The sequence below is a fragment of the Lactuca serriola genome, chromosome 6 (genome assembly GCF_051521515.1).
Source record: "Lactuca serriola cultivar US96UC23 chromosome 6, Lser_US96UC23_V15, whole genome shotgun sequence".
NCBI classification, from domain to species: Eukaryota; Viridiplantae; Streptophyta; class Magnoliopsida; order Asterales; family Asteraceae; genus Lactuca; species Lactuca serriola.
In genome coordinates, this window is record NC_136413.1 from 195,345,359 (window position 1) to 195,357,732 (window position 12,374).

Below are 12,374 nucleotides of genomic sequence, written 5' to 3' on the forward strand. Positions count from 1 at the left end.
AAATCCTTCACTCAGACCAGAATAAGATAACATGGAATTAACTATTTCTTTCAAAGTCTTATTCATTCTTTCAGCCACACCATTTTGCTATGGTGTGTAAGGAGATGTGGTTTAGTATACTATCTAGTAGATTCAAAATAAACTAGATCATAATACTCACAACCTTTGTGAGTATGCAAAACTTTTATTAATCCGTTTTTATGTAGCTCTACTTATTGTTTATCACTAGTACAAAAATAACCTAAAGTCACTATTTTTTAAAACAAGGTTGTCACTAATTTGGTTAATTGCATCACTTAAGATCATTAATCAAATTTCATGAATGTTTTAGTCATGTATTAGCTAAAAGCCGTCACCATTGCAAACTATTTTCATACATGTTGTCACTATCTTACATAAAAAAATCTAACAAATACTAGCCAATGCTCAGGATATATCATTATGATAAATATTTTATTATGACATTTAAAAAAACATGTGACTATAAGTGTTTTATTATAATAGTTTGATTTCATATATATGACTAAAATTAATGATTTTGAATACAAAAGAATAACAACATGTGAATGTAAGTATTTTACTATGACATTTAATAAAACAAATCATGTCACAAATATGTTTATCTAAATGTATAAAATCGCACCAATAAAAGATAAGTAAAACATATGACTATAAATGTTTTATGGTGACAGTTGAATGTTGAAAAATGAAAACAAAATTTCGAGGTAGTTTAACTTTTTTTCGTTTTCTAAAAAGTTTAAATTTTCTCTCTTTACTAGAATTACAACACTATTTCCCTAAATAAAAAAAAAATAAATATTTTAAAATTAGACCTAATCCCATCTTTCTATATGTGTCTGTCTCCCACCAAACCTAAGACCATCCCCCACCCTTTTTTTTTTCTTATACATGATCCCCAACACCTCCACCCTACCAATGTAGCCCCCTTCTATAATTTTCTCTCAAATTAGGCTGGGATCCACTCAATTGTAGGATATGTAAGTTCGTCCCTCCAAATTTCTTTTGTTTATATCACTGGTTATTAGATTTGATTAATTCCACCCCACCAGCTTCTGCACTTGCTCCTAAGTTTAGGTTACATCCATCAGATGTGGAACTCATGCGAGACTATCTCAATTCGATCTTCCCTCGTCAATAGTTCATTCTAAATTAGGGTTGTATACCATATTAGTCAACTACCACTTACATTGTTGTGTATTTTGTACACTACAAATCGTGTTAATTTCTTATAAATGGTACAATTAAAATTTGAACAAAACTATAGTTGTATATTACTAGATTGGTGTAAATGTTTTGGATTGTATTTTAGTAATTACTAATGTGGATTATGTTAATTTTTTTTATAGACAATCTATGCATGATGCTCATGTTAATTTTTTATAAACACTGATGTGTGTTTTGTACTCTATAGATCAGTCAACTAACACTTACACTATTTATGTTATTCACTTTTATAATGACATTGAACATATTTTCACTCTTTATGATTTTCACTTTTTATAATTATAGTTGTCCTGTTTTCAGCTAACTTAGTCATACTCTCTAGTCTTCTTATCAGGCACCGATTTATTATTGTGTTTTGTAGGGACTTAGAATGGATATTGTTGCAGCTGAAGAGGAGATTGCTAGATGAAATGTAGCAACATAACAAAAAATCTGCAACAGGGAAATGTATGTAAGAAGATTGGTGGTGGTTTTGGTAGGGCCGGATGATTTTCTAGATAATGAAGGGGAGTGATGTTTGCAAAATGGTGAAATTTACTTTTAATAATAATTTTTATATGTATGAATTTGATTAAAAACATCAAGCTCCTTCCTTGATTCCTTTTGGGTACAAAAAATTCTTGATGGATAGTCAACAGGCCCAAAGCCAGCCCATGTGGCCATTTGGCCATTTTTTAATATATTTTGTGGCCAATTACGTTGGATTTTTTTTTTCTCAATATCATTTTCTTGTCAATCCAGCCCATTATAACTCGTGTTTTGCTAAAACAATCCAACCCAACAATTACCTTAGTTAATTTGTCCAACCTATTTAACCCATTTTATTAAATAAATCGGGTTAAAGTTTAGATTTCCAATAACTAACCATTCCACCAACCATTTTAAAACATATATTTATATAAAGCTCATCTGTTTCCTCACACAATATCAAAGCTGATATACAAAACATCACAACCAATGCTCAACTCACCAACCTTCACATCTGAATGGGCTATATTGTAACGGGTAACCAGACTGCCCGAGATGCACTCAACTGACAAAACCCGACCTGACCGGACTTGGACTTGACTCTTGACCTTTGACCACACCAACATACTATACTTCCTCCAAAAACCTACAACTGTTACTTTTTTAAGATTGCAAGTTGTAACAATATAATAATTACCTTCAATTGTTGAAATTGAATCCACCAGAAGGAAGTTGAATATTGTTTCCACCAAAATTAAACCCGGGTTGAGGAAGAGCAACATCTCCTCCTACTCCTTCATGTTCATCTTCTTCTTCCAACCAATACGTCTCGAGAATCTTAACTGCTTTTTCATAAATTTCATTGTTGTCATGACTTTGTAAATTTTCAATCTTTTCTAGACCTTCTGCTTCATCTATCAACTGGGCATAGAAATTAACATCTCCACTTTGACCTGAATTCTTCTCCACTTCACCTACTTTCAGGATGTTTTCAAGTCCTTCTAAACAAACAGTCACGATCCGTGGGTCCGGACATGCAAGCAGATCACATAAGGGTTTGATACATCCCTGACTCACCAAATACCTGTATAATATTTATTAAATTATTATTTAAAACTTCTGGAATAATAATAATAATAATAATAATGTGAATTGAGAGGGTACTTGATCTGTTCATTGTTTCCACCAGAAGTGGCGTTTGATATTGCCCAAGCAGCTTCTTTCTTTATGTCGAATTCAGCTGTCTGAAGCAGATTCACTAAAGGACCAATTAACCCAGCTTCAATTACAGCCTGTAATTTATAAAAAAAAATATGGAATCAACATATAAATTTAATGAAAAAAACTTTCACCTTTTTCCCAATTCATGGTTTTTTTAAATGAAATATACATTACAATCACATTTCATTCTAGTACCAAAATATGCAACATTGGAATAGGGAATCGATTATATGTCTCTTATTTATACAGCAATGTTTCACTTTTTTTTTACCAGATTATACAACATAGTTTTTTACTTTTTAACCAATTTATGCAACTAACACAAATTATGCTTAGAAGTTTACCTGTATCTGTTCTTTGTTTCCAGCAGTTATGTTTGAGATAGTCCAACAGGCTTCTTTCTTGATGCTCTTTTTATGGTTATGTGTCAACAAGCTCAACAGATATGGAAGTGCACCATGCTCAATAATACACTACACAAAAACAAAAAACAAAAAAAAAAAGATTCATTAACCATTTATTGTTGTCTTCAACTTGTTTCTTAAACAAATAAATAAAAATCATTTCAAGTAGCTGAGGTTTTTCTCACTATTGTCTAATGCTAAAAAGATGTTATAAATATTCAACAAAGGATGTTTAAAAGATATTTGTGAAAATGACAGCAGATTTGGTGGGGAAGTGGAAGGAAAATAAAAGGTTGAGGGTAAATTTGTAAAAAGTTGGGACTTAATGGGGAAAGAATGTAAAATCTGTACCTGAGTTTGGTGATCATCGCCTGTAACAATATTCCCAACAGTTCGAAGTGCAGGAATGATTACTGAAGGAGAAGGATGTCTGAAGAATAAAATGAAAATCAAATTAGTCAAACTTTCAAGCATTTCAGTCAAGAAATTTCAAGCAAAAAAGACACCAAAAGGATCTTCTTAAATGAAAAACGTTTTATAATGACTTGTTGATATTGCCACGTCAGCATTCCACCAACTTATTCAAACAAAAAAAAACCTACAACAGCCCTCAAAAACAGCTGTTATAACAACAAGGATATAAAAAAAATCTTTTACTTTGTTATACAAGATATTTTCCATCACTATTAACGTCTAATAGATTATACGAATTAACCAAAATAGAAAAAATGTATAAAATGAAAGGATACTGGAAGAGGGATAGGGGTAAAAATGTAATTTTGATAAAGTATAAGAAGAAGATTAAAGTTAGTTGGACTCACAGGAGGAGCTCAACAAGACGTTGACAGACACCAGCCTCAATTACAGCTTGAATTTTGTCATTTGTTCCATCAGACAAATAAGAGAGAGCCCAACATGCATCCGTCAACACCTCTTCATCATTTGAATGAACAAGTCTTTCCAATGCAGGAAGTGCTGGTTTTGTCTTCAAATTATATACACTTTTAGTAATCCCACCTCCCAAAATAGGGTTAAATGCAAGAAATAGCAACATACGTTCATTTTGTTTATTTATTATAGGCTTTATTCTATTCTTGTACAACAAATAAATGAAAGCAGGTTGCTATTTCTTGCATGTAGCCCATAGAAATAAGAAGAAAGATCAGAGAGTAAGAAAAAACCAGCTCAAATGGAGGTTGTGGTTTTCCACGACAAAAGTTTGATAATGTCCATGTGGCATTTCTCAGCATTGAAAGTTTAGCATGTTCATTCAATTGAGCCAATAAAGGCATTAATGCACCTTGACCTAAGACAAGATCACGACATTTTGGTGAATCTCCAGCAATATTCCCCAATGCCCAAACAGCCTACAACAACAACAAAAAAAAAGGTGGTTATAACTTATAAGTGAGAAACTGATTCCACCATATCTAAGGAATGGAACGGCTTATGACTTTATTCCATTCCATCCAATCAAACATATCCTAAATGATGATTTCAATTTTCAAGTCCACATGTTACCTGTTCACGAACATCATCACTTGGAGAAGCAAGAAGCTTTACAAAAATTGGAACTGCTCCATGATCAATTACCACTTTGGTATTCTCAGAAGTGCCAGAAGCTATATTTGTGAGTGCCCAAGCAGCCTCAAACTGTTCAAAGTCAAAGTCAAGATAAAAGTCAACTAAACAACCAGAAAAGATGCAAATTGTATAGGACTCATACCTGAAGCTGTGGAAAATCCTCCCTCATTAGGAACTCTACAAACCTAGGCACAACTCCAGATTGTATAACTTCTTCAATTGGTGGACTCCTTTCTGTGATAAAAAGATATGATGATTTGAATGCATAAAGGAATAATAATTAATACATCCAAAAATGATATGTAAAACATTGTTTATACCTATAGAGAGCAATTTACGAAACTGGGTAGTTGCCTCTAGCTGCATATTGCCATCATTTGAATAGACTCCAGCAACCATTGAAGGAAGACTTTCTAACTGCAAGTTGATCGACATCATTTTAACAGTTGAACAAAAACAAGTGTTTCACCCAAAAGATAAGCAAATAGTTACAAACCCTCCCAAAAAGCAAAAATAAAAAGGTAAAACCCTAGGGAATAAAAACAAGAAGGTCATTCCACGCTTTTGTGAACATTTATTCCATGAAATTAGATAAGCAAGGAAGAATCACAAGCATTGATGGTATAATAAGATGATCATATGCATCTGTGTATACGTGATAAAAGTTCAATACTTCAAGCCTACTTAATAAACAATAATTCATATTGTCAACTCATTTACAGTATAATCATATTCGTATTTTGAGATGCAGGTGTTGAATAATTTTATGTACTCAGTGTAAACCTAGAAAATTAACAAGTTTCGACTGATCCTTCTGATTAAACAAGACACATCAATCCAATCATCATCGAACTAAATCAAACCATGTTAGTTCGAAATTCAATTGTACGGAAGGGAAATGAGACCTTTTTCTCGATTGTGGCGGTTTGAATAGGAGCACCAGTAGACAGCGGCTGTGACGACGGCTGAACTTGACGCTTCTTAAGCAAGTTCTCCTCTCTCTTGTTTTTACGGATCTCAACCATATTGTCCTCCCTCCTCCGCCTTCCTTCCTCCGCATCTACGGCCACCTTGTACCGGTTCCGGCGAACCTCAGTCCTGGCGTTTGGCCTCAGAGACATGATTAACCGGTGATCGAATTCAACTCAAAATCGAAACCCTATGGTTACAAATACATATAAGCAAAATAATTGATGAATATGTTATGTGAAAAAGTAGGAGCGATCGAACTGATTATGATCAATTTGGATGACTACACTCTGGACTCTAGAGTGTTCTAATTTCATATATTGGTCCTTCAACTTTGAAACATTTTACCCTAATGGCAAAACTCTATTTGAATTGTTTATACTTTAAATGATCATTATATCATCTTAATGAAGGTAACTTTGGGTTAATATATAATCAACTAATTACATTTTATTTTTTCATCAATTTATGTAATAAAATAATTTCATACGTAAGATATCATGATTTGATTTTTTCTTATTGATCTCAATAATTATTGCCATATAATGCTTATGTAAACTTACTATACAAATAAGCATGTCGATACATTAAGCTTCAATCAAAGGTTTTGTCACAACCTACACTTACCAACAAAACAATCAATTTAAATACGAGAGGCACATGAATCACTAGCAAAAAATTTGGTTTGTTCAAATTCAGTATTACAATAACTTATTATTAGATCGAAAGGGTCGAATGTCCAAAGTGGCCTAGCATCATTCAAACGAAAAGTTAGTCAATGTGTCTTGTTTATATTATCATGTTTCGGTCCCTTTTGGTCCTTTCTTGTAAAACAAACATTACTAATTGGATACATTATAAAGCTTATAAATGTTATTGATTTCTTGTGATATTAAGTATTACAAGATTATTATTTGATGTTTTGTAGAAATAAACAAAATTTCAAACACTAAAAAAAGACAGCATCCAAAATACAAAAGTCATAAAATTTACATGAATTATAACTTAGAGTACTAAAATTATAAATATAAGAAACAGCGCAATCCAGTTGGTCTTTAACCTGTCTCATCGGTTCTATCTCATCTACAACGGGATTAAATAAATAACTAATTTCTTAGCAAACAAACATGCATTACAATGTTTTCAATAGTAAAGCATACGTTTCTTGGGCTTAAATAGATACCTAGACTGATACGTGGAATAATACACATCCCCTAGAAGCCTAAACTGCAATATCGCAAATAAAATCACCGGAATAGAAGCCAAACCCGCCACAACGACGGGCACCCATTTCAAATGCTTATTATAAAGCAGAAAAAAACTCGCACCAAAAGCAATCATCATAGTCACAATCGAAAGAAAAAGCGCTGCAAGACCCAACATCAGCTTTTTGGGTAACGATTCCAAGAAATCACGTTCCGCATAACGAGACGTGAGGATGGATAAGAATATGAGCACCGAGGTGGAAGAGAATATTAAAGAAACCGCATCTGCGATCACAAATATAATGAGTGTTGGTTTGTGGCGGAAAAAGGGAATCCCGCTGTTTTGGTTGTAGCCACCGGGGAGTGTAAAAGCAGCGGCGAATACGATGGTGGCGATGAGAGTTGCCACCACCATACACTGAGCAGCGGTGTTCTTCATCCAATCTTCGCCTTTGGTAACGAGTGTTTCATGTTTTTTGGTGAATAAGTCGTGTGGTGTCTCGCCCTGAGCGTTCTTTCTTTGTCTGTAATTAGGTGGGATCATCCGCTCGACCTCCTACAACACATACATATCATGATATCAAGTCACTTTTATTAGAAAAAATTAGAGGAAATATTATCAAATAGCTACCTACTTTACTCTTTTAACCAATATAAGCAATATATCTAACTTTGTTTAACCATAATAGCAAAATGTATTTAACGATGGAAACACTAACAATATGTACGCATAACAGCAATGTAGTTGTAATTACGTAACATAATAGCAAAGTAAATCCTCTCTTTAATGTGAGTAAATTGCTATTATGGGTAAAAAATATATATATATATGTATGTTGCTACTATTAGTGAAAACATATAATACATAGTTTTATTGGCAAAGAAATATAAGCATGTTGCTATTGTTACCCTTAACAACAGTGTACTTACACTTTTTTTTTTCAATAATAGCAATGTATTTTATTTTTTACACATAATAACAACATACTAGTTTTTTACTGACAATAGCAACGTACTTGCATTTTATCAACGACGTGACCAATGTACTTAATTTGTTACATATTGTTATTATTAGTAAAGAAATGTAACTGTGTTGCTATTATGGATAATGAATTGCAATTATGTGTAAGAAAATGTAAATATTGTGTCATCATGAGTTATATATATATATTGCTATTATTGGTAGAAAAAAGTGCAAGGATGTCGTATTAAGTCAAAAAGAAACTGATACCTTGAACCATAATAACTCACGTTGCATTTGTAGAGCGACTCCTGACACGTTCTGAAATCGTTTCGGCTTAGCACTCTTGGCAACTAAATGCAACATGTTATTCCCATTTTTGTCCTTAATAGGAGTAATTAAATCTTTCATTGAGCCAATCTCATATAGCAAATTATAGATCTTTGCTTGACGACGTTTGATAGCGATGTGAAATATAGTTTGCCCTTTGTCATCAACCTTCCAAATTAGGTCGGGATATGACTGAATGAGCTCAATTATAAACCTTATGTTACCCATTTTTGCAGCAGTGAAAAGTACTCGAGAAGGATAGCTTCTCGTTATACCCCCTTGCTTTTTAACTTCCAAAGGTGGCCCTCGAATTATGTCATCAATCTCACTCTTGGGCATTATTGCGATTTTTTCCCAAAGTATTCTTAATAATTGCAGGGCTTCACTTTCCTTTTCCGCAAACCCTACCTTCACATGAAAGGCTGCAAAAACTGAAAGAAATTATTTGGTTATACTTTATTTGTAACAGGTCAAAAGAAAAAAAAAAAAATTAATGAGCGAAAATGCAAACTGGTCAAAGAGGTAGAAAGTCAATAAAAGTGTATTCAGATGCATACAACTTCTTGTATCCATTTATTCAAAAGATATAGATTATCATTGTAATAATATTATCATTTTCGAAACCATATTTAATATATGAATTATATATAAAAAAAATCCAAAAAGGAACGAAAAAAGTGATTATCCTTGAAAACATGGTCTAATATCCTTCTGATAGTTAAAGCATTAGAGGCATATTAAAAGTATGTCGTTCTATTATTTGATATAATATATTATTCTTGTTATTGGGATTGTTAATGTCATTAAAAGAAATGGAACTAAGCAAAGAGAATAGACTAGCAAGCATACTTACTTGAGTTGATGATTCTAACGAAAATATGTGGTTTTTTCTGTTTAAATGCACGAGTCTTTTGAGCCAAAACAAAGAGTACATTTGTGAGTAGTCCCTTTTTGGCATAGAGTTCGGGGCGATCATTCACTATTTTTGTGGCAACATCTACAAAAGATTTTGTATCATTTAATGAGAGAACTTTTATTAGCATATGCAGAATAATTAATCATCAAATCGTAAAGATTAAAAAAAATATGAAGCATTCAAAGGAAAAACACAATGTTATCCAAAAATATTTTTCTAGCTATGGAACACTATACCTATGACCCTAAAATTGTAAGAAAAAAAAGAGAATGGTAAAAGCAAGAAATAACAACGTACTTTCAATGATTTCTTTACCAAAGCATTCTACTTTCACTTTATCCTATTCCGAAATTGTATTTTGAAAAATCTATCCAATTATAGCAGTGTCACCCAAATACAAAACAATTTCATTTCTATAATCGGATAGAAGTGTCACCCAAAAAAAAGTCGGATAGCTTCTTTAAGTATGATGTCCTTATAAGAGAAAAAATAATTTCAAAGTACAACGCTATAATTAGGTAGATTTTTAAAAGTATAATGCCAAAATAAGAAAGATATTGGAGTCCAAAGTTGTAAATTTGTAATAGATTGAAATAAAAGTAGGATGCTATAATACACAAATAGATGAAAGTACCTTGCTATTTCTTGCATTTAGCCAAAATGAGTAACCATGACAGTATGAATGTATAATACAATAACAAGAATTTCGTAAAAACTACTTACCAAATATATCAGATTCAACACATTTTTGTAGAAGCCAACCCCGATTCTCATGACTCCAATAATCACCCGACATTTTATTAGAATTATGATAGAGATATCTCACCATATCAGGTTTTGCAAATAAAGCAGCCACATAGAGTGGCATTGTTCTATTACTACCAGGGATTTCCATCACAGCTCTGTTCTTTTTCACCATTATCATTGCTATTTTCACGTTTCCTGCTGCAGCTGCTAAACCAAGTGCAGTATTGTAACTTTTATTTTGTAGTTCCAAATCATTCTTTTCCATCAAATTCACTAAATTTTCCACAAACTCTTCCACGGCTTTGGTGCTTTCTGCTGATGCTGCAATGTGAAGGGGTGTTTCGTAATTTTCAGTTATAGCAAAACGTATCAGTTCTGGTTGTTTGTCAAGGATGGGTTTTGCAGCTTTCCAATTGCCTATGATTGATGCTTCATAAAGTGGAACACCAATCTTGATGTAGTCTTCTCTACTTCCTTCAAATTAAGCGTTTTCAAAAAGCAGGTTAGAATTACATCCACCCAATCATTAGGGTACTCACGATAGTGAAGAAGATATGAAGCAACGGAATTGAGAGTAGTTGAATATTATAATCAAATGCGTGGGAAAACAAAACAAAACCACAAAATTCAAATCGATCAATGAAAACGACCACGACCACCCAAAATCCATCCTAAATTCCAAGAAACTGACAGATTTCACTTTACTTTATCTGAATTTAATTTTCACGTTGCATAGAGATAGAGTAGCGTTTTGTAAATTTTCGCTAAATGGCGTGTGTTCAGTTCAACTTATACTTGTCCTACCTTCAAGTAGATCTGATCGAGGTAGATTCGGTGGTGGCGGCATTGGTGGTGGCACTGGTGGAGGAACAATCGGAATGACGATTTGGTTCTGTTGGTGGTGGTGGTTGTTTACTCCAGGACCTGAGCTTGTAGTTGCGATATTCATCTCTCCGGCTGCTTACTTCCCTACAATGGAATCACAAAAACATGAAGTCACCAATCGGTGGATTTGAAGAATAAAAATACATGAGATTCTTGAAGTGTGAATGTCTGATGCTCCAAGTTGAAGCAACCTTCTTCTTTTTATGAAAGGAGAGTAATGAGTTTTACACATGATTTTGTAGGAAAGTCATGGTCAACGTCAACGTCAAAAATTCCCCATGTGGCCTTTTTTGCTAAAAAGCTACTTCGATAATACATGTGGTCGAATTTTAATGGCACCAACAAGTAAGATTGAATTCGTTCATTTTAGTTATCATCATTTTTTATAAAGATCGTAACGTAAAAAAATGTAATCTCTACTTGTAAATCTTAGACTTACAGCTCTTTAATTTTTTTTTTTTTTTTTTTTTTTTTTTTTTTTTTTTTTTAAGTTTAGCTTTAAATTAAATTTAGTATTTATTAATTTGTGCATGGGCACTTTCTAGTTTCTTATCTTTCTAAAATGTGTAAATTACACAAATGGTCCCTATGGTTTGGGGTAATTTGCAAGTTTGGTTCATAACTTATTTTTTTAACTCTGAAAGTCCCTATTACTTGCTTTTGTTGCGTGTTTGGTCCCTGTCTTACCTAAAAAGACTATTTTGTCATTGATTGTTTTAATTTATTTAAATAAGATGGGATAGGTAAGATAAGAAAAGGTGAAGTGGAAGTGAGGTTAGGGTTGTGTTTTTTTTTTTACATAAATTAAAAAATCAAGGGCAAAATAGTCTTTTTAGGTAAGACAATGACCAAAAGCGCAACAAAAACAAGCAATAGGGACCTTTCGAGTTAAAAATATAAGTTAGTGACCAAACGTGCAAATTACCCCAAACCATAGGGACCACTCGTGTAATTTACTCTTCTAAAATAAGTTTAGTTAATTTAGGTATTGTTTTGGTTGCAATATGTAATATGGAAGTAAACAAACACTGAAAAGTAGTTGAGGTTTTCGTAAACAGAGGTGATATATATCCACAAGATTTTTATACAACCATGAATTTTTAAGGTAAAATGACAGTTATGTATTTGTATTAATTCAAATAAGATATAAAAAAGTCAATACATATCGACAGAAAGCAAACGGACAACAAGTTGTGCCAATAGCTCTTATAATTAATTATTCAAAAGCAAATCTTCCATTCAATTGAAAATCGCGAGTCTATCCATAATCAGGTCAAAGAAGAAGAGACGAGGCAATCAAATCATAGAAGAAGGGGCGACGACCTCCGGAGATCTCCTCGTCACTTCATAAGGCTGCAACAATGGTCATTGACACAATGGTCATTGACAAGCCTTTGTTTGTGCTTGCCAGGCCCCGCCCAATAGAATGGACAAGTTAG

The 12,374-nt window shown here is 32.9% G+C and overlaps 2 protein-coding genes and 1 long non-coding RNA gene across 4 annotated transcripts; 1 reads left to right on the top strand and 2 right to left on the bottom strand.

The window, feature by feature from the left end:
• Nucleotides 1-897: 897 nt before the first annotated feature.
• On the top strand, nt 898-1,845 carry LOC145057714 (uncharacterized). The gene is made up of 2 exons (XR_013686163.1): nt 898-998; nt 1,607-1,845. It is a non-coding gene; the product is annotated as an uncharacterized LOC145057714 (long non-coding RNA).
• Nucleotides 1,846-2,124: 279 nt separating this feature from the next.
• On the bottom strand, nt 2,125-6,163 carry LOC145057713 (importin subunit alpha-1a-like). Its single transcript, XM_079005589.1, has 10 exons — nt 5,828-6,163; nt 5,243-5,339; nt 5,065-5,156; nt 4,860-4,991; nt 4,520-4,705; nt 4,160-4,323; nt 3,690-3,768; nt 3,279-3,407; nt 2,878-3,005; nt 2,125-2,797 (listed from the first exon to the last, which is right to left on the bottom strand). Exons 1-10 carry the CDS (start codon nt 6,041-6,043, stop codon nt 2,413-2,415), a joined length of 1,608 nt encoding a protein of 535 aa, XP_078861715.1. The 5' UTR covers nt 6,044-6,163; the 3' UTR covers nt 2,125-2,412.
• Nucleotides 6,164-6,831: 668 nt separating this feature from the next.
• On the bottom strand, nt 6,832-11,136 carry LOC145057715 (uncharacterized). Of its 2 annotated transcripts, none has more exons than XM_079005591.1 (5): nt 10,855-11,136; nt 10,027-10,524; nt 9,241-9,384; nt 8,328-8,809; nt 6,832-7,652 (listed from the first exon to the last, which is right to left on the bottom strand). In XM_079005591.1, the coding sequence occupies exons 1-5, from the start codon at nt 10,997-10,999 to the stop codon at nt 7,035-7,037; spliced, it is 1,887 nt and encodes a 628-aa protein (XP_078861717.1). In that variant the 5' UTR covers nt 11,000-11,136; the 3' UTR covers nt 6,832-7,034. The 2 variants fall into 2 exon arrangements, with proteins under 2 accessions (XP_078861717.1, XP_078861716.1); XM_079005590.1 differs by having other exon boundaries at nt 8,328-8,818.
• Nucleotides 11,137-12,374: the final 1,238 nt, after the last annotated feature.

Bases quoted from the DNA above. Each gene is read 5' to 3' on its own strand.
- LOC145057713 (XM_079005589.1), bottom strand. From the start codon at position 6,043: ATGTCTCTGAGGCCAAACGCCAGGACTGAGGTTCGCCGGAACCGGTAC. The intron at 4,706-4,859 runs GTAACATGTGGA...TTGTTGTTGTAG, and splicing joins GTGATGATGTTCGTGAACAG to GCTGTTTGGGCATTGGGGAA. The intron at 4,324-4,519 runs GTTTTTTCTTAC...TATAATTTGAAG, and splicing joins CACAACCTCCATTTGAGCTG to ACAAAACCAGCACTTCCTGC.
- LOC145057715 (XM_079005590.1), bottom strand. From the start codon at position 10,999: ATGAATATCGCAACTACAAGCTCAGGTCCTGGAGTAAACAACCACCAC. The intron at 9,385-10,026 runs GTAAGTAGTTTT...AATCTTTTGTAG, and splicing joins TGTTGAATCTGATATATTTG to ATGTTGCCACAAAAATAGTG. The intron at 8,819-9,240 runs GTAAGTATGCTT...AATTTCTTTCAG, and splicing joins CGTTAGAATCATCAACTCAA to TTTTTGCAGCCTTTCATGTG.